The sequence below is a fragment of the Neopsephotus bourkii genome, unplaced genomic scaffold (genome assembly GCF_033783945.1).
Source record: "Neopsephotus bourkii isolate Nb327-2 ecotype Australia unplaced genomic scaffold, CSIRO-AGI_Nbou_v1 NB_1767, whole genome shotgun sequence".
NCBI classification, from domain to species: domain Eukaryota; kingdom Metazoa; phylum Chordata; class Aves; order Psittaciformes; family Psittacidae; genus Neopsephotus; species Neopsephotus bourkii.
This window is the reverse complement of record NW_026902241.1, coordinates 12,779,577-12,801,887: the sequence shown is the minus strand read 5'-3', so window position 1 is coordinate 12,801,887 and position 22,311 is coordinate 12,779,577. Positions and strand designations below refer to the sequence as shown.

General features: G+C 39.4%; 1 protein-coding gene across 1 annotated transcript in view; it reads left to right on the top strand.

Moving 5' to 3' along the window:
* The window catches only part of LOC133225834 (pecanex-like protein 2), a gene marked incomplete at its 5' end in the record, with an annotated part of 98,985 nt that overhangs the window by 7,841 nt on the left and 68,833 nt on the right, over window positions 1–22,311 (top strand). The window contains 5 exons of the mRNA XM_061378693.1: window positions 4,294–4,403; window positions 6,241–6,337; window positions 12,874–12,966; window positions 13,475–13,625; window positions 17,632–17,773. Coding sequence (XP_061234677.1) covers window positions 4,294–4,403; window positions 6,241–6,337; window positions 12,874–12,966; window positions 13,475–13,625; window positions 17,632–17,773 — 593 coding nt within the window. The remainder of the gene's footprint in view (window positions 1–4,293; window positions 4,404–6,240; window positions 6,338–12,873; window positions 12,967–13,474; window positions 13,626–17,631; window positions 17,774–22,311) is intronic.

Below are 22,311 nucleotides of genomic sequence, written 5' to 3'. Positions count from 1 at the left end.
AGTCTGTAGCATTCCAGCACATCAGTGTAGCAGAAGAGCACACCCCCAAAGGTTTCTGGAATCTGTCAGTCCTTCTCATCTACTTTCTGTTCAATCAGCTGGTTTGGATTTGAAGCTTATCCAGAACCAGTTAATTGTCATCCAGCATTTTTTATTTATTTATATAATTTTTAACTGCTGAAGGAACTTGTGGTTTGTCTTAATCAGCGTGGAAAAACTCCAGATTTTGCTCTTGGGTCGGAAATTAAACTGATGTGAATGTGTTCACATGCGGCACAGCTGCCCCCTCCAGCTCTGTGTAAGCACATGTTTTATAAAAAAGTAAAGTTACATCATTCCCATTAAAGTTTTTCTTATTTATTGTTTCAGTGGACAGTTACTAGAAATCCTGTGTGTATTTTAAACCATTCTCAGCTCACATTGATGTAGTTTGGTTTGTTGTTTAATGAGTTTTAAACACATCAATCAGAATAACAATGCTTCTTGATTCCCGTTTTCAATGACTCAGACTTCATCTGTGTACTAATAATTTTGAAATATTTTGCCTTATGGTTTTATAATGGGAAAGAATTGCAAGCATACATCTCCCTCAATCTGCTAACACTGCCCAAATGAATTTCTAAACAGCAGTGAATGGACCCATGTGTATAGACAGAATTCCCGGATGTGTGGTAGCTAAAAATAAGAGTATAGGACTATTAGACAGCTTTGCTTCTACCATGTAACATACTTCCAGCCCTGTTGGAGGCTTTGAAGACAAGGCTCATCAATTTTATGTACTTTCCAATTTAGAGACCCCTGAGGTTCATGCAAGAGCTTGGAGAGAGTTGTCAGCTATGACACGTTTCAGTAAGTGATGTTTACAGCCATAGGCTTGCACTTTAGACATAACTTCAGTAGTTATGCTCTTAGTTTTCTGTGTATAATAAGAACTTATTGTCCAGATATAACAGCAAAAGGAAATTATGCTTGCAGAATCTGGTGCAGCCCAGGGTTACTCTTACAGAAGTATGTCACTGTACAAGAACTGTATAGGAATGTAGAAATCTGTACTTCTTGTTTAGGATAAGCTCACCATTATGTGACATATGAGTATCCATGCCCCTGCCTGAAGTTGTTGCTCATCTTACATTCTAGCTGAGGAATCCTAGTCACAGACCGGGACCCCGTTGTGTAAGGTGGTGTGTGCACACATGCATACCCCTGCATCAGTGCCATCCTTATGGGTTTTAAATTTCAGCAATCAAAATACAGTCACAGATAGCAGTTGGGAGTGTGAGACACAGAATATTGCTCAGAATGGGCAGTGATATCTGTAGTCTGTTAGTTTATTACTTGTCAAGTTTGTGGAGCACTTCTGGGAAAGTAATGTTTTGTTTTCCATGGGTGATGGGAATGTAAGGCTGGTGAGCATCTCTCCCTAGAATTTGTTTCTAACCAGTATTAACGCGAGGCTCATGAATAATTCCCATATCCTGGTTGCTAGTGTTCACTGAAAAGGAATATCCATGGTAATATAATTAAGTTTATGATTAACCTTGTAAAGAATGAGTTGTTGTTATCGTTTTCTCATACCTTCAGGGGTGGGGAGGATTCCCTTTTAGCATCTCATTCAGAGTGTATATGTTCAGTATTTCTTTCAATTTACTATCACATGTGTTGAATTGGTTCTCTTCAACAGCTGTCCTGTGTATTGTTTGATATGAGCAGCAACATAGACCCGTGATGAGGCTGGGGTATGGAGGTAAAGAAAAAGACCAAAGAAAGATTAGTTGGATTGCAGGGGGGTAGTACTACATGACTTTTAAGGGTCCTTTCCAACCAAAACCATTCTGTGAATAGTGATAAAATCATGAGAGAGTGGAAAATCAGAGGGGGTATGTGCTTTGTGAAGAACAACTGGAGTTTGTCTTCGTATTTAAAAAGCCAGCCACTATGCAAACACCTTCACCTTCAATGATGCTGATACTGCATCAGTCTGTTAAGTCTTTGTTGCATTGAGAGGAGTAGTCTGTGGGGAGGGGGGGAAAGAAAAAAGTATCAAGGATTTCTACTTACCACAAGTGGTTCTCTTTTCAGAGCACTTTTTGTTTCTGAAGTAGGACGTATGATTTATTTGAGCATATCTTCGAGAGATAAGAGTACCACATGCCTTTTTTGCCCTTTTGTGACAAGAAGCAAAAAGGATAAATAATATAGGACAGAAAAGTACTATCACCACTTTTTCAAAATACATTTGCCTCCCAACCTCTACCAGTTGCAAAAGGCTCATAAATTCAAAGACACCTTTATCTTCCTTTTTAGTGGATTGTTTTGGGATTAGGAGATTTGGTTGTTGTAATGAAACGCCACTCCCAGACCACTGTGTCTGTTGTAACTCATCACTCTCATCCTTAATCCTGTAAGTCCATTTCACTTGTTTTAAAAATGACTACGTGAGTGTCTGCATCAAAGTCAAAACTGATATGAAAGTACAACATGTCACCTCAACCAAATGAGGTAAAAGTAGGAAGTCAGACTACCTGTCTAGTATGACAGATAATAGCAGCTCCCCAAGCTAAAACCTGTCATTCCTGTTTTCCTACTGAGAAGAATCATTGTCCAATTATGAACTATATTGTGTTTTTTCATCTTTTTAATTTAAAGCTCTACCAGGCAGTGGAAGAGGAAAATGACAAAATGGAGCAGGGTACATCACCCTGATGTCGGAGATACGACACCTTTGTTCATTCTCATCTTTTGTACAACATTGTGTAGCATTATTCTGGAAAATCCTGCTCTCTAGGCACACAGCGAGTATTGATGTCTATCCTGCCTGCCTTCCTGGCTCCCTGACAGCTGAGCTCTGGGAGGACAATGACACTTTGGAACTGAAGAATAGGCTAGCTAAATGTAGAAGCTGTGTTTAATATACAGAAAATATACAAGTAAAGACTTCCTGAAACATTAATATGGATAACCAGCCATGTGCAATTTTACAGTAGGAAAAGCGCAGACTGGCTACGGATAGGTTTCAATAGCAGGTATATTGCTGCGCTCTTTACAGTATTTTGCTTCTGGAAAAAGTTACAGGTCAAAGGGGCAGTCATGCACTAGGAGCTGCTGGGTGGATCTGTGTGCAGATCTATTGCCCTAGAAATGCAGTGGATATTTGAACACACTGTGATTCAGCCACTTTCAGAACATTATGGCTTCAGTTAGTTTTCTCTGTAAAATTTCTGACCTGAGAATAAGCATTAGAAGATCTAACTCAAAAATGTATTTGGCCCCAAAACAGGGGACAATGAAATGGAGGGTGAAATTGGATGGCAAAGTTTGACTTGTCAGACAAATGATGCTGGATTTTTCCTAATACTTTTATTTGTAATGACTGTTCTGAGTAGGGTTGTTCGACAGAGCTAGAAACTTGTCTCTTTCATCTTTGTGATGTTCCTTAGTATGATGAAAGGAAAATGATTCTTGGAATTAGAATTTCACTTTTGTGATACTGCTGTTAGGATAATGAGAATCTTGGGGTTAAATTCCAAAGAAACCTTATATTGCAGTGCTTTGAGTGTTTGTCCCTTAAAAGGAAATTAGTTTGTCTTAGGTGTTTGTTGCACCTAAAAGAAATGGAATGTTTCTTACTTCATTTTTTTCTCATATTATTTTTGGCCAATTTTAGCTGTTTCAGTCACCTAGAAACTGTTTATTATCTTGGTTATGCCCAAAGTGTGCTGGCAAGTGTGTAAATTGTCTCTTCTTTCCATGCTCAGGGATGTTACATAGGGTGGCGAGCCCTCTCCACTGTTGTCATTCAGGCAGGGCCTGGATGTAACCTACAAAGCAGCAGAAAGATTTCGGAGTGAGGTGGCAGAGCTGTACCCCACTGCCTGATTTAGGTGACGCTGGCATTTGTTGCATGAAGTCTGACCATAGGTCAAGTAACTACACATCAGTTTAGAGTTTAGACAAATACAGTGCTTTTCATTTCCCTTGCATCTCATTTTAATGAGAATTTGCCTCTAGTGTTTCATCAAAGAGAAGAGAAAACCTGCCTTTCATGTGGTTTCCTAGCTAATTGCTGATTATACAGGAATTACATAGTATGATCACAAAACATGCTTCTAATCTCAGTCTTTTTCATAATAATAGACTTTGATATGAAAAAAGAATTTCAGTCCTTCATAGATGGTGTACAAATTCAGATGCTGTGCATTTAGCACTGCATATGTGACTTACTTAATTTTGTTGTTGTTGTTAAGCTCTGCATTCCTAACTTTAAAATGCTCTGCTTTCTGTCCTTCTGTTCAGGAACCCTGGGATGCACAACACATTCCAGCACTGTTCTCTGCTTTCTGTGGTCTGCTAGTTGCGCTTTCTTATCACCTCAGCAGACAAAGCAGTGACCCATCTGTACTGATGTAAGTTGCCTGCAAATGTTATTTATTGATTACTCTGTATAGCACACAGCCAGAGTGATGCTTAGTTTCCAAAGCACAGGGATTATCTCTCCAAAGTACTGTGGTGAGATGGAAATTCCTTGCTATGTCTGCTTGGTTGGTATCAGTCCTTCAAATAAATGAAGTGCTGCAGTCAGATTGACAGTATGGTTGGTGCTCTTCAAACAGCACTATCCAAATTCTCTGAAGCAGATTTCATCCTCTAGTAAACTGTGTGCTTGCCATTTAGGAGGATAGTGGTTTAGTTGAGAGGGTGCTCAGGCTACTTGGTGTTGCAGAATATGCATTGGATAGTGCTGTGGCAAGGAGAAAGGACATTTGATGTGCTGGGAAGATGGCTCAATTCCAGCTCTTTCCGAGGGTCACTGTCAGTGGGCTATGCCTCTCTGAGATTAACTCCTTCCTTTTCTGCTCTGACAGTCTGTTAGAGGTAGCTGAGGAAAGGTAGAGTGTATTAAGGGCTGACATTGCAAATGAGAAATCCAGGAGAGAAGTCCTAACATTGTGATCTGCAGGTTGAGGTGACATGAGAAAGGCCCATAGATCCATAGTCAAGGGCAGCAGATACAAATTTTCATTTGTGGGAGCTGTGCTATATGGCTATCATGAGGGTTGTCCAGAAGGAGCTGGGCATCTACATATATGGCTTTGGGATTAAGCAAGTGGGTTTTGTGCAGCCAGCGTCACCATGCCATCTGGGATTCTGCTTCACAGACAGCTCAGTCTTACCCTAGAACAGTGTAGAGGGCCTGTGAAGAATCCCATGGGTTCTCTCCTTTGATTCATGACATGTGTTGAGTGTGTCTTGAGGTGAGGTTATTTAGGTGGCATCTAATTCATTGAGTGCTACAGTATGGAACTTGGGTATGGAAGGGAGTAAGCTGTGTGCTGTATTAGGGAGATTTGTTTAGCCTTGGAGTAAAACACAGATAAATTGCAAAGGAGCAGGGAAGTGCTGAGCTCTTTCAATTCTGAGGTAGTTTAAATCTATTCTTTACTCCCACTTCCCAGGAAGGACGCACCAGTTCATTAGCTTCTTTAATGAAACAGAAACTTGTCTTTCCTTAAAACTTCTGTTTTAAGGAAGTAATCTTAAACTGTTAAATCCATTTTAACTTTTAAATCTGATTACTGATTTCATAACATTCTTAATCAAATCTCAGGCAGTGGAAATAATTGTTAAATATCTTAAAATTAAGAATATGTGTACAGCATCATCAAATGTCTATTGTGCAATCATGATAAAAATTTATACTCCTTAAAAAAAAAAGAGGTTTAAGCTTTTTATTTTTTTTAAGCAGCTCCGAACTTAACTGAAGGAAGTTAAGGAGAGTATTTACAGTACTCCTGGAAACAGTATTTAAGGGATGGCCTGGGGCATAAACTTTAAGATAGAGGAAGAGGTAGCATGTAAATTGTGAATTGAGGATATACAGCAATAGCTTCTTTGGCCTGTCTGATGGTGGGTCTAAACAGCTCCCATATTGGTTTCAGTTTAGTTGAAACATTAATAAAAGGCATGAATGCAGCAGTACCCTCTCTGCGCATTCCTCTGAATGACTGAGTTACATTGGTGGACTGCTGAGACTTTTAGCATTTTGATGAGAAAGTTCTACCTTGTTCACAGGTAGAGCTGGTTTGTGTCAATCTCCAGCTATACAGAGACAAGATAGCTACTGAATACATGAGGAGGGAAGGCTGAGGCTGTTCCTGCTTCTCTGCCCCCCAGGTATATTCATATCTGTTAGAAATGTTCAGAAGTATCTTAACTAAGATTTTATTTTTATTTTTTAAACAGGTCCCTTATTCAGTGCAAATATGTCCCTCACTATCTGCGTCAACGATTTGAAGATTCATCAGCAGATCCACTCCCAGAAAAGATGAGAGAATCAGTGGTAAGACCTTTTCTTTCATTACTTTCTGTTCAGAGCTCTCTCATATCCATTTTCTCCACTGAGAAATCTTTTAAATATTTAAATTACAAAAAGCATAACAAATGGAAGGATATATATTCTGTTCCTTTAAATCCACAGAAACTGAGAGAAGTTCTTCTAGACTTTCTTTCCAATGAGGCTGGAAGGGAGAAGAGGAATGTTGCCATTTTCCTTTTGAAGGATAACATTGATTTCTCAATACAGTTGGTGGGAAATGCACTCTTAGAGCTTGGGGAATGGGGCATCTTATCCTGGTACTCTGAGAGCTAGTGCAGATTCTGTGCATATAGTTACAGCCTGGCAACCTGGTGTCTACAAGGCAGGCGTTTTTAAATGCTTTTTAAACAAGCGCATAAGAAAGTGAGCGGTCCTGCCAAACTCCTTGTCTGCGTTGGAGTGGGACAGAGTTTGGTCCACAGCATTAACTGCATTTAAAACAGCCCTTATTCATTCTTCTTCTAGGGCTAGGAGTTGATCTGGTTTTCAGGAATGTGTTTTCTGTGCCAGGAGTACTTTTGATTGTGTGCCCTCCAAGCCAGGTGGAGCACAGACCAGACTTGGCACCTAGAGGTGGAAGAAGCATGTAAAACTTGACTAGTGTGAGAGAGGGAGGTACATGCCTGGTGCCAAGCACTGCCATCTCATCATTTCTTCTTTGCTTGGCAGGCTGTTTATTTCCTACTGTCTGACACGTAGCTCTAAGATTGTGTCAGTTTATTTCCCACTTCAGCTTAAACATCCAAAGTGACCCATCTTTCTTTTTGTCTCTTTCTATATAAAAATCCTTGCTACTACCCAGGGAAGGTTGATCTTCATGTGGGAATGTGATCTTCATGTGTTGACTTTCCAGAAGTACTAAGGGATGTTTGACATTTCTTAGAGTCATGAACTGTCCTGCTTCCTGGCTGTTAGACAGCCTTTCCCCCTGACCATATCCCTAATGCCTGCATGTAGCATTTGCCATCTAGGCAGTTATTCCTAAACTCCTGAAAGACTGCAGAAGCAGGAAACATTGAAAGAGTGCCTGAAAGACAGACTGTCTTTTTTTGACCCTTAGACATGACCTGGGAGTCCATAGTACCTACTGATACAGGTCGCTAGTGTGGTAGATGGCCTGGCGTCCGTATGTCCCTTCAAAAGGATCTCTTCTATACATCTCTCCTGTACATATTGAATCATTTGTTGGACATTTTATAAGGTGTGACATGGCTTACATTTGGCATACGAGTTGATCCCATGGTACCAATACTTTCTACTTTTCTTTGCTAAGCTGCTGCTTGGATTGTTATTTTCCACCATGTATTGTGTTATTTTAAAGTGCTTACTCTAATAGGGCCCATGTAAGATTAAGTGATAAACCTATTTCTTGTTGCTTGTATTTACAAGTTTCTTGCAAACTAAACTGTTTACAACAGGGTCACACTGCAATAAATACTCCAGCTAGTAGAAGAATAAAAAAAATAAATTATGTTAAAGTTTTTGCTATATTCCGTGGTGTTTCTGATGTGTAGGTTATTGCCATGATTCATCGTCAGTCCATTCTTTTGCTTGTGCACTATATGGAAGATGCAATGAAAGCTTCTGTCCCACTGTATTTGTATCCTACTTGTATCCTTTGCTGATAGTGCCCTTCTTGCAGCAGTGCAGGGTCTGATCTCATCTGTTCTGCAGATGAAGCCTTGCCAGTGGACTGCAGTGGTTACTGTGGTTGTCCCGTGCAGAGGACACCACACGGGACATAGTGGAAGGAAACCTTGAGCAAGGCTTCAATACATTGAAACCGAAAAAACCCCAAAGAATGGACAAATGTTCATATAAGACCCTGGCTATATTTTCAAAATGGAGTCATTCTGCAGACTATCAGCCTGGTTTTGTGTCAGGAATGTGGACAGGTACCTAATATCTTACACTAACAGTTACCATGTGGTTCAACGGTACTGGTGCCCTTCAGTCACTGGGGCAGAAGCACAGGGAGGGCTGTGGTGGGACTGGCCAGATAAAAGACTTCATTTCTTCTCTTCACCATGGCTGGTGAAAACATTCCTGCCGTGTTTTGCAGTGGTTTTTGGTTTGTTTTTCTTTGCACTTATTAAGTAGAACATCTGGCACATCTTGCTTTCCAGGATGTACCTGGTCTGGGGGATTGGTGCTTTTCTTGCTTTGTACATTTTCTCCATACTGATGCTTTCAGACAGAGGCTTCTTTCCTTCAGTGTTGCTGGAGCTTATTAGTTCTTTGCCACCTTTTTTTTTTTACATCTCTGTCCAGGCTTCCCTGTATAAAAACTGTAAGCAGATGTGTTTGCTTACAACATCAATTGGCAGTGTTAATTCTTTCACACTGGGTGATGTCCTGAAGAAAGAGAGGTCAGTTTCTGATTAATATAGGCTCTTTGTCTAACCTCTGTGCTATCTGATACCTCTGTCTCAACTAAACACTAACCAGTTTGCCAGGAGACTCCCACTGCTATCTCACAGCGCTGTGCTAATAGAAAAGTAGGGGAGAGTTGAGGTAGGAGAAAATGTATGTGCCTCAAGTTTGAGGAGAACAGTTAAGCCACAGTCTCTGCTGACTTTCTTCAGCAACAGCAGTCATGTTTTGGATGTAACACTCTTGAAAGGGCATTTTAAATAGCTTCCAGAACTTCTGCAAGGGGGTTTTCAAACAGTTCAGAAATTGAGTGAAACAGGATGTCACTATTTGAATGTGGCTCCTGGTGGTGGTCAATTTTTTTTCCTCTTGGAGTACTCATCTATGAGGCGAGTATTCCTGACCGCTTGCCAGTGGCAAGAGATGGCAGGATGCAACAGCCAGCCTTATCCTGATCTATACGCAGATCCATGATCTTCATAACACACCGTTTAACTAAGAACCATTTTAATCAGAAATCCTGAAGCATACAGAACCAAATCACCTCCTCAAGGAGCTGAATGCAAACAAGGTTAATACTGAAAATTAATGTGCTGTATTATGTAGTGGCTTTGCGTTGATGTTCAGAATAATAAATACAGCATCTCTCATTTTTAGTTACATGACCTTTACTATTTTCCTTTGCTTGAATATCTGTGTAAGAATTGCCACCTTTGGAAGCCTGAATTATAAAGCAGCTGTGATGGATAATTGACCATTCAACTTTGAGAATGGAGCTTCCTACCATTATAATTAATTTCTTTAGGCATCCACATGGCTGATTACTAGATTAACCAGTGGCCTGAGGGTGCTAATGTGTTACAGTCAAATTCAGCTTTCTTCCTGGTCTTTGATACAAACATTTAGATAGCTAGTAAAAGGATTTGTACACAGCTCTAAAAGCATAATTGAAAATAACGTTTGGACTTGGTCATTTTAAAGGTATTTTCCAACCTAAATAATTCTGTGATTCCATGATAATAATTAAAAAAAAACCAAACCAAAACCAAAACGCCATTATAGTATATTCTGCATGTAAAAATGGAGGTAATCAAATGTAGAGATGTTGGTTTGAGGTTTCTTCTTTTCTTTGAGTGTAAAATGGAGAAAAATTCCACCTGCTTTCAACCCAAATTATAACAGTGATTATCTCTCACTGAAGAGATTTCAACTGTGATTGGTGCTTAACTTTTCCACATTGGGCCAATTGCAATGAAGAACTCAAGCATCACATTGTAGGGTGTTCAACATTCAGTTGTCTGGCCTTGGGAATGAAATCCAAAATCCTGCTTTGGACAGTTGGGTCTAAATGCAGAATGGAGAACAGGGTTGCATCCTGTGTTTTGCAGGAGCAGGAAGGGTGGAAGCCTGTAGGTGGATGCCCAGGGTTTTTTTCTGGAAGGTAACTTTGAATCCCCCTCAGCCAGAGAGATAACTGTCTAGGGTCAACTGTTTCCTGTGGGGCCCTTACCACTGTGCCATGACATGAAATGGAGGCAACCATAGCTCAGATTTGTTTTGGAAGGTAAAACCCCTGAATTCTGTGAGAAGTTTGAACGTGTCTGCCACATCAAAAAGGAGCTCCTGTGGGGACCATTGTGCACATCAGCAGCTAAGCAATACATTTACATTTCGTAGCAGTTCTGTGCAAAGGCAAGAGGGCAAGACTGAGCATATATGATACTTTAAACATTTCAGATGTTGCAGAGTTAAAGTATCAAATTTGGGTTTAAATACTTGAATAATAATCATTGCTTTAAAAATGGGCCTTTTCCTGTATGGGATTGTTAATGTGTCAGAAGCAGTGAGAGCACCCTAAAAAGAACACTTGCTAACTCAAAATGGGAATGGTAGGAAATACCAGTTGTGTGCAATACCATCAATGTAATGCATTCTCTTTTGACTGTAATCTTTTAAAGAAAATTCTCTTTGCTGACCTGGCAATGTCCATGCTGCCACCTCTGCTGATTTTGCAGTTTAATCCTTAATATTTGATGTACTTCTTAAAATGGCAGCTTCTTCAGTCACCTAATTGCAAGAGAAGTAAGTCATGTTAATAGTAATCCTCTCTGCTTGTACAGAAAAACTTGAAAATATGATTGGAATGTGTTTGTTGTTCTTATAAGCTTGTTGTAAATTATTGAGTAGTTGGATTCAACTGTGCAGAAAATGATACTTGATAAAGAATTTTCATTATACGTATTCACAAAAGGGCTGAAATAGTGCCATATAAATCTGGTACTGTTTAACTTCCTTAGACCCTGAATTTTACAAGCTAAATATCACTGCTTTATGTAGAGCTTATATGCAATGTGTTTAAAAATTTGAAAGGTTAAAAAAATCATTATTTCCACTACATACATTGGTAATAATTCCCTTACCCATCTTTATCAGGGTCTTGACCACAATTTGTCAGTACTAATTCACGTAGTAAAACCATTTGAGTTGGATACACATCTTACTAGCGAGAGAAGCTCTGAACTGAATGGAGAGGACCTGTGGGGACAGGCAGGGGTAAAAGGTTTGTTCAGGGAAGAGAAGGCCTTTCCTGTGATCCCTCTTACGTTCTGGGGAGCAAGTCTGGCTTGTTTTGAACAGATGGTCAGGAAGACTTAGGAGGACCTAACTCTGCTCTACACCTTCCCACCTATAAATCTGTGTGGAATACAGGGCTGTTGGGAGAGGGCAGAGATCTTGCAGGGGAGGGTGTGCTGCTCTTTCGGAGGTACATGCTCCTGAGCAGCCTGGGAAAGGGAAGGAGAGTGGTGATGGCTTGAGAATTCAGTGAAACCTGATTGGAGTTTCCTGAGACAAAGCAAAAGTACTTCTTGAGCCTGAAGGCATTTTAGTCCTCCTGAATTTCAAAGGCCTATTGCAGCGAGTGGAAGTGCTGATGCTTGTGACCTTTTACTAAGAAGTATCTTTCATAACAGGGAGTGATAGGCAGCCTAAATATAGTGGTAGCTACCAGCTTCCCCTGTAATTCACAACCCGTCTGTTGTTCACTTGTTCTGCTTGCTTTCTTTCTATCTCCCTTATTCTTAGGTTTGCTATCTCATTATTATTTCTTTTTTCTTCCTTTTTCTCTGATGAGATACATGAAGACTACCTAGTTTATAGCACCGGGAAATCAGGTGAACTTCTAACTCTAACAAAAGCTTTGCATTTCATAGGAAGTTTCTAGATGTCTTTGAATTAAAGCGTAAGTCAGTTTTTAAACCAAGGGCTGCAAATAGTTACTCGTTCGATCACTTAGCAGTAATATTGAGTTGCTGAGCTTAAATGCCCCTCTCATAAATCTTAGGCAAGGTTTTTATTTGCTCACAAAAACATTTGGGTGACCTCTGAAGTACAATTCAGAAGATGGCACAGATTGCAAGCCATCTTGTTTATTTGTTTACTGAGAATGACATTTTAATCACAAGGAAAACCAGGCTGGAAAGACAGTGATATTTTTTAGTCTTTAGAAACAAAATTACTCCTACTGTAGTTCTAGATATTTATATAAAGGCAGCCACGTCCTTTCATTATCATTCAGTGACACTGAAATCCATGAAATCTTGCTGAAATTTGGCTTCTGATACAGAAAATCAGAAAACGGGACATGTCACTTTAGAACATAATAAATGTATTAACTTTGTGTCTCTAAAGACATTACAGAAAAGCATGAGTCATTTCAGTAAAGCAGGAGAAACTGAATCTGAAGAAATCTTAATGCTTGCAAATAGGAAATAGAACCAGAATTCTGATTCCCCAAAGTAGTTATAATGTAGACATTATATTTCTTCAGCAGAGTCTGACTCAATATAAAAATGTATTGCTTTCATTTCCCCAATTTTAAAACTATATTATTTAAAAAACTAATTTAAAATTAGGCATGATGAATTTAAATGTTGTTACTTTGACGAACTTAGAGTGTGAAGAAATAGTTTCTGAAAGGAAACCAGAGTAGGGAAAATACTTCTGTATCAGGGAATGCTGATGAGCCTTATCGCAAAGCAGACTGTGAGTAATTGAGAACAGAATCCTTTAATTTGGTTAAAATAGTATTGGCTTTCTAATTTTGTATAAAATAATTATTTTCACAGAAAGAAATCTTGAAATCGGATCTCATTGTCTGCACAGCGGCTGCTGTTCTGTCATTCGCTGTCAGTGCCAGTACGGTGTTTCTATCATTAAGGGTGTGTATCTGTCCTGTTTTTTTATTCCCCACCTTGTCTAAGGTATTATTTCTTTAATGCCAAACCACAGGTTGCTTTATCTAGAAAGAATAGAGACTGTGGGAAAAGAAGTTAGTGAAAATGTATTTATTGGTCATTGCAACATTTTTTATGTGTGAGGCAGTTAGTTTGTGGATATTTGTATTAATTTCTGTGTTACTGTTTTAATGTCTCATTCCTTAAAACACAGCTGTTTTATGGTGTGGGAGCTGGGGAATAGGATGAGTAAGCCAGATCTCTTGCCCTTTTTTTTGCAGTTAGGGAGGAAAAAATCTGCAGTGTGTGCAAAATAGGTATTTCAAAATCCATATCCACCAAGGGGTCAGAGAGTTTGAAGATAGGAATAAAAATCATTTACACAAAAAAAAGCAATTCATATGAACTGTTAAAAAAAAAAAAAAAGTTATATATAAGAAAGTGTTGTTTGAAAATTATAACCCTGACTTTTTTGTTTTCTCTTCTGGCCCAGCCATTTCTCAGCATCGTCCTGTTTGCTTTAGCATGGACTGTAGGATTCGTAACACATTACATACTTCCTCAGCTTCGCAAGCATCACCCCTGGCTGTGGATCTCCCACCCCATACTTAAAAGCAAAGAGCACCAGCAACGGGAAGTGAGAGGTTTGTAATAAAATCTTTTCTAAACAGTGATGAAATGACTTGCAGCTTGTCTTGGTTTAAAATAAAAAAAATAAAAAATCCAGAAGGGACAGAGCAGGGAGAATAAATTGTGCTTGTATTTCCCTCTTTCAGATAGCATGCATAGCCCATCACTTCTGTTCCCCCCTGCTTGATCACCAGCAAATCCATGAGCCTGTAAAATTTGTCTCCTGAGACTGCTGCATGGAAGGGCAGGCACCCTGAAGGCTGTCTGGTCTAATGCTCAAGCTCAGAGCAGGGTCAGCTAGAGCAGGTTTCTTAGGGCTGTGTCCAGTTTTGATTATCTTCAAGCATAGAGACCCCACAGCCTTTCTGGACAGCCTGTTCTAGCATTTGATCATCCTTACAGTGAGAAATGTTGGTTTGTTTACTTATGTTGAAATGGAATTTCAGTTTGTGCCTGTTTCTTTTTGTCCTGTCACTGGGCACTACTGAGAACAGTCTGGCTCCATCAGCTTTGCCCTTTCCATCAGATATTTATACTCCCAAAATGCCCCAATCAGGTATTAATAAGAAGCCACTGGAGCCTTCTCTTCTCAAGGCTAAGCAATCCCAGCTCCATCAGCCTCTCCTCCTGTATTAAATGCTCCTGTCCCTTAATCATCTTACTAGCTCTAAGTGGCCTTTCATAAGCCATTGACTGCTTTTTGCTTTTACATTACAGTGCTGTTACTTGCTGTGTTTAAAGCAACTGTAACTACATTATAGTTCATGCTTAGTTCATTCGCATTTTATATAATTTAAAAATTGAAGTGATTGACGGGATTAAGGCAGAATCTTTTCTGCTTTCTGATATACAACTATGTAGCATTTAAACAGCAAGGGTAGTTCAACTTAGAGTTCTAATTTCCATCACAGCACTTTTAAAGATACATTAAAATTGAAAAGAACTGTGAAGCTTCCTTGAAGATTTGTTCTCGCCAGTGTCTTTCGGCTTCAGTGGGTAGTGCTCTGGTACATGTATTTTAGTATGCCGAGGTCTGATTTCTTCTTCTGATAGTTATTTCTACAAGCAACTAATGTACTTTGAGAAGCACAGCTTTCCCCTCGCCCCCAGCTCTCATCTTGCCTTTGCTACCAGCCAAAAGCTTGCTTGTCATTTTTTGATGGATCCTCGGCCTTAATGATTCCCAGTATATGTTCCTGAGGTGTTTGAAGACAGCATTGTCAGAACACAGGCTGCTGAGGGGCTTTAGTTTGTTCTTCAACAAGCAACGACATAGTTCAGATCACTCCCTGCAAAACCATACATTAAGGTTCAATCTTAAAAAAAAAAAAAAATAAAATCATGTTTTTCAAAACTATTACTTTCCAAACAAGGCTTGGGTATGAAAAAAGTACCCAAGAGACTTGATTGAAGGTTGCCTTTTAACTTTTACTGCAATATGCCAAGGAAAATGTAGTAGAAATGTAAATCTTATTAAGGATCGCATCCAACTGAGAACATTTCTCAGGGCTTCCTCTCCCTGATAATCAGTAATTCTGATGAATACCCAGGTTTTATTGTTTATTATTTCTCATAATCATAAAAGAGTACTGTAGAATTTCTTTCCCTTGTCCTGATTAAGTCTGTTTCCATTTGTCACAAAACGTTGTTTTCCTAACGCAGTGACTCAGCTTTCGAAAAGGTTGAGGGTAGATATCTGCCAGACTGATCTGTAAAGATGGGTTTCCTTCTACTTTGAGATGCAGCTGCATTTCCCATGTTACCTGCTGCAGGCAACAGGCTTTTTTCCTTCTTTTGCAGTCCTCATTTTATGTGCAGTGCATTCCTGCACTCTGGGGCTTAAGTATTATTGCAATGTATCTGGTGTTGTGTGTTAGAAAACAAGAGTAAAAAAAAATAAAATACATATTTCAGACCCTTAGGCTGCTGCAGAGGCTTTTTATCACGTTCTGAGATGAAACAGGCCGAGGAAAAGGTTGTGTAATCCCTTTGATAGATATGTCTGACAGGCTGTCTTTTCTTCTACTCTGTAAGAAAAATGTAGGAGCCAAACTTAAAGGTTCCCTGTTTGTGTAGAAAGAGGAGTTTGGAAAAGGACAGTATCCTGTAGTTGTCAGGCATGGACAGTGAAAGAGGCATGCAAAACAAGATATCTGTGAGGAGATTTTACTGTATAGAATTTAATTTTCAGCTTCCTAATTTTTGACAAGTGTACTGTTACGGGCAGAAAAATGGCTGCTAGCAATTAGTGAGGCAGCTGGTAATGACAATTCCACAAGTTTATTCCTGGCTTTGTTTCCTAGACTCTGGATGAGCTGTTCAAAGTTTTGGACCTTCCACAGAATAGCAATTATCAGACCTGTTCTCATGATGCCTCTACGAGATGACTCATTTATTACTTGTCATTGTTGTGCCTGACTGCAGGAAGAAAGTCTGAGGTCAAGATGTATGAACTTGTGGTATAATAGATGTGTAGAAACCAGTGCAGGACTGAATGAGAAAGAAACCCTGAAACACTAGAGACTATTTTTTTCATCTCCTTCCTCCATGCCACTGCTTTTATACCCCACAGATTCATGTAAGCCATTTTCAAATCATCTTTCACTGGGCCCCCTCTGAATGTGAGCTCTTTTTTCTGCCTGCATTGTCTACACACATCTTTCTCTACTCCTGCAGCTACTTTCTTTTTAGTCTACTTGATATGCACATCTCTTTATTTAAGCTTGAGTTCCTGCACAGAGCTCAGCTTTGGGCAGCTGGATGAAGTTCTCAAGTGGTGCTCTGAGAGCAATTTGTAGTTCAGGAGGAGGTGAGAGGAATGGATAATAGCAACTAGATTCCAAAATGGACATTTCACTGTGCGTATGAACTTTTAGGAGGTAGTCTTTAGGTAATAGGAGGAAATATTCTTATGCTATAACAATAAACAGAAATTGATCGTATTTTCTGAAGGTGGATCTTTGTAAGAGCACTGCCTTAGCTTAAGATACTTAAGATATTGTGAGTTAAATTTAAATTGGAAGGATTGCTTTTAGATCTTTCTTTTGAGCCTGTAAAATACAGAACTGCGCCTGCAGAACACTTAAATTTGTTGATTCAGCATGTTGTCTTCGCCTGTCACTGAAAAGGTGTGTGTGGGAGGGTAGGATGTGTATACATAATTATTTTCATTTCTGCAGGGTGAAGTATTGGAGATTCAGTAGCTGGCATTGTTATTTCTGAGTCAATACCAACTTCTGCCTTTTTTGCGTTCACTGTTTTTCCAATAACCTTGTCTAGCTGAGCTCAGCTGAGAATAAAGACATTATTCTTGTCTGTACACAAGTGTTTCTGCATTCAGTTCACCTAAGTTCTTGTAGGAATTGAATTGCACAGAACATTCGGTTCTTGTTTAATACTCAGATTAAGCACCGATGTTGTTAGAAAAGTCTGCTGCAAAAAAAAAAGATATTCTTTACTCGTGAGTGATGTGATCCTGGCAGATACCTTTTACGATGGCTGTTTTAAACGTTTCAAGAAACATCAGCGGCAGTTTCTAGATCCTGTTAATTCTTCAGTCTTTAGATCTCAAAGGATATGTAATTCATCAGTGAGGTCAGTGATACTTTGCAGTCCAGTGAACAGTGTTTTGCCAGTATAAGATGAGGAAGAAGAGGCACGGAGCTCAAATGAGGCTCCCTAGGTCATTCACCAGGTCAGTGCTGGAGCTGGAGAGGGCCTCTCTGGAGTCATTGCATCACTAAAATTGCTATTTGATATAGGGACTAAGTAATTGGATTATGTAGAAACTACCATCTAGCATGTATCATCTTAATTTCTGAGCATTTCTCATGAGTGCAGTTATAAGCAGCAAAGCAGATACTCTCTAAATTCAAATTACAAAAGAATTATGAATTCTGTTATTTCATAAATCAGTTGGTTTATTGTTAATGTCAGCGAACTCATTTCTTCTATGATATTGCAGTGCAAAAAATGCTGATAATTTTGTGAAATGATCTGTTATCTGAATTTCTATTTCAGATGCCGCTCATTTGATGTGGTTTGAAAGGCTCTATGTGTGGCTTCAGTGCTTTGAGAAATACATTTTGTATCCAGCTATAATACTGAATGCCCTCACCATTGATGCTTTCTCAATTAGTAAATACAAGAAGCTTGGTACACAGTAAGTAAATTATAACTCAAAGTATGTGATTAGTAGAATATTTGGTTTTAGACTGAAGAATGAGAAATGAAACGTGTTTCTTAAATAAGTCTGCTCATCACAGTTTTTGTGCATTACTAGCTCAATATACAATAATCATTGGCTTTGCTGAAAGAAAAAAAGCAGAACTACCTTAGCACATGCTAAGACATTACTCCAGTGAGAAAGGGAGAAATTAAAAGATTAAATATATATATATATATATATATATATATGAAATGTCTAAATGTCAATTAAAACCAAGACACACTATACCAGGCTGCAGGTGTTTGGGCATAAACACAGTGGGGTAACTAGAATTAATCAGATGAAAATGACAAATCTAGGTTGGATATCAGGAAATTTTTCCTGACTGAGGAGTTATAAGACTATGGCTTATCTCCCAAAGGAGTTATCAGAAGCTTCACCAGGCAAGCCTTTTACAAGCAAGACTGAATAAAATATTCAACAGTGAAGAATGATGGGTAGTCCTGCATTAGGAATGGTTTGAAAAAGTATTGATACAAGTTTCTCCAGAGTCTGATGTCTCTGATATTAAGCAGAACTGGTGATGCTGATCCATGGTCTCACAGTATGATTCTTGCAGACAGCCTTTTATGGTAAATATTTTGATCAGTGACTTGCCTACTGCAGATATTCAGCAGGCTTAGTGACTGCAGCATCCCCAGTGAGCAGAGGTTCTGCAGTCTTTTTATCAGAATGACAGGGATGCAGATGATGCAAACAAAGAAAGAGCCTGTGTTCAGGAAAGAAGGTTCCAGTAGGAGAAAAAAACAGTGGGGTGGGGGGAGGAGTTCCTCAATACTAATAATAATTAAGATTCTTAGCTGTAAGTATATAGAAAAAAGAACTTCGATATAAAAAATGCTTTTTTTTTAAATTATTCTTCTCTCTTGAAGTGCAACACAGCTTTAGGAACTGCACGACCTGAAGGAAAAGGTGGATCCTGCTTTTAGGGGCTGAAACTAGGACTAGGGCGTTAGTCGAATTTTCTGCATATTCCTCCCAGAAAGCTGGTTCTCCAAAGAGGCTGTCACCAGTCAGTCAGAGATAGCCTGTGTAGTTCCCCATTGACCTTTTTCCCTAAGGTACCTGGGAGATGCCAAGGTGCTTCAGGAGTTTAACTGTATTGTCCAGGGTGAAACTGAGTTCATACTTATCCCTCTCTTTGGTTCTGCAAGGCTGAGTGAACTAAAAAGTAATCAAAATGTCATTTGTTGCTAGTTAGCAGACGTGACTGAATACATGCACAGAGCAAATATGTAGGGTTAGGAAGGTGCTATTTTTACTCAGTCATTCCTCCAAGCTAGATTGCACTTTAAAGTAGCACCTCCCTCAAGTGTTCAGAAGCAGTGAGTCAGTCCCCCAGAAATCTTGAGATTAAAGACAGTAATTACATTTGTCTGCCTGTGATTGTTTGGCCTCTAGGGGAATACCAAGACAATGCTTTCCTTCCCCATCCCCCTTGGTCTGTGTGATCACCTTGGATTTAAAACCTGTTTTTTCCTTCTAGCAGAGGTCTACCCACAACACTCCCAGTATTCTTTAATATGCTTCCCCTACAGCCACTATTTAAATACCACGCACAAAACATTTGTCTTCAGATCCTTCAGATCCTCTTTCCTCTCAACTCTGTAAGCCCATGAGGGATCCTGGATTCTCCTTGCTTCTTCCATAGAAAGTGTTACTGAGGGTTGTACTTTCTATGCTTTAATACGCTAAATATCCACTTCCTTTTGTTGGAACATTCCTTAGTTCTTGACCACCCAAGGATCAGACCGCATCATACAATAGAGAAGGGCAGGAACTGTCCTGCTCTGTGTCTGAAAGTATCTGAGGTGGTACATTTTGCATGATTTGATTTTGGAGTTTTACTCGATTTTAATTTATCTTTTGAAGAAGCTTCATCATGCTTTGTGATTTAAAGGACTGAGGTGATTTGCTTCTTGAGGAGGCAGAACAGCTCCTTCACAGCCAGGAGGTAGCTTGAGCTTTCTAGACCCTGATATGCTGGTTATTAATGGGACCCATGCTGACAAGCTGCAATGCTTGCCCATGTTCCCTGCCACAGAGGCTTCAGAAATAAGCTCCCCTTCTTGCTCTCTCTTACTTTCTCTCTGCCGGGAATTAAGGCCCGAGGAAAAAGCATCTTGTGTGGCAATGTTCTTAAAGAAGAGGGATGATGAGTGAATTGTTTTCTGCTGCCCTTGCCTGAGAGCATTATTTTATAAAATGTCATGTTTGGGTGAAATTTTTTTGCATGTTAATAGATCCAGTGAGGAAAAAGTCTTCTTTTTGCTCTACGATCTGTAAGTTTTCCATGTGAAAATGCCTCAGTGTTGCAAGAATTTTCTTCTTTCAGAAGAATGAGAGATCCAACTGGTTCATACAGGACACACTGGGATGGCTTTTGTTGGCTTTAGAATCTGTTTAGCTTAGTCACTAGATTTTCCGTTTGGAATTCTGGGGCAAATTGAAAAGAACAGCTTTGAAAAAGTGAGAAATAAGGTAAACTTGGCATTTCATTCCAACCGTGATGTCCTGGTGATCCTTTAGAATGACCTGCATTCAAATAAAGTTGCATCTGTGCTATGGATAAATGCCACAGTAATGAAGAAATGCCACATAAAATAAAATCAACCTGAAAATGTGCAGACTTATGAGCCCTGCTAGAATGATGAAAACCTTTAAGAAAGGTTTAAGAGTTAAAAAAAAAGAAGTTTAAGACCTTTAAAAGTTTAGAGCTTTCTGGCCTGTCAAGTGTCAGCCATGGCAACTGCCAGAAAACCCTGAGGGTACCTAATACCACCAAATACTCCTGAGTTCGGCGTGATGCTTCAAGCCTCCTAATGAACCTGAACATGCCCAGAGCTTTCTGCATAAATCACTTGTCTCTTATTCAGACTAGGATCCAGAAACCCAAAGGTTTTGAGCTGAGAGCTGTTTTGCAGCATCCCCAGTATGTGATCAGGATTGAGCTCACAAATACTGCTTTGATTTCCTTCCTTTTAAAAACCTTGATGTAGAAAGTGGCATTGACCATTTAATTTAATAGGTATCACTTAATCAGGAAAGTAGAAGCTATGGGAGGTTTGCTTTTGATTCCTCCTGCTCTGGTGGGTAAGGAAATTCTTACAGGAGTGTGGAATCATACATTCCAGTTCCCGCTCCTGACCCTGTTCCTGTAGTTTTTAGTGGTTGTTGGATAAAATACAGAACCATGCAAGTGTTCATGGTCTGGAGCCCAGTACTGTGTTGCATCTCAGGGGAGAGCCTATCAACAGAGATGTAGACTCATGTTCTGACTTTGACTAAAAACCCTTTAACTTCTCTTGGCACAGGTTCAGCTAAGGAAGGGGGAGTAGAGGGTAACTTGGGGAGTGAGATGTGGGTCTGAATCCCTTCAGGCTGGATATGGGTTCCCTCCTTCACAGGGAAGTAGTCTAACCAATAGGCTGCTGCAGAAGTCTAGCATAGCTCTTTCGAAAGAAAAGAGCCTGCTCAGTTCCCTGCAGGAATGGTCAGAAGCACTTAGCTGTGCTGGAGCGGATGGGGGGAGACAAAGGATCCTCACCTGCAGTCTTAGGTCAGGGTGAGTTAAGACAAGGCAGTATTTTCAGGCAAATCACTATCCTGAGGATTTCATGTAGGCTAGCTTTAGTCACCTGCTTGCAGCCTGAATCTCCATTTACACTGGAGAAAGATCTAAGGTTGGATTTTCATTCTGCTCAGGTGACTAGAAATCAGTAATGCGTGTCTGAGATCTTTCTAGGATTTAAATCCTGGAATAGGCTTTATTGTCAATTAAATAAAATGGAGACCAAAATTGCTGTCCAAGCAAGACCATCTTTCCAATTCTGTAAAGATTCTTAAAATCAAAACTAAAATATGAGAACAGCCTCAGGTTTCTGAGTTCAGATACATATGGTGGTTATTTAAATTCAAGGGGTGCCAATACATTCCTTCTCATCTTTCCTTCTCATCTAATTGTATTTTCTGACACAGAAAACTGTATGGTTTTCTGGAGAGTTCAAAGAGGAACATTATCTTCTTGGAGATACAGCAGCAAGCCCTTGAATTTTTAAAGATTAGACTTCTTGATTTTCTGTGTGGTCACTTACTGTTTAGAGCTGTCAGCTGAAGTTCACTCTCTGAACTGTAGTAAAGGAGAATAAAGTACAGACTGAATGCATTTTACATGAATGCATAGATGCAACACCTTTTCTTTTAATCTGATGAAGGAATTACTGCATATAGTTGACCTTGTGATCAAGAACAATGGTTAGAATTTTAAGCACTTAATGTCTATGAGTGTTTCTTTCCAGAATTTTGTCACTGTGTGTAATGAAATTAGGAGAATAGTTATAAATTCTGTCATCAAGTGAAATTCCTGGTAATAAAAAAAAACCCTGGAGTTCAAGATAGTTTTTTCAAATTACAGTAATGTATTAATGAAGTGCCAAAATATTTCCCACATGGAAATCACAGAAGTTTTATGC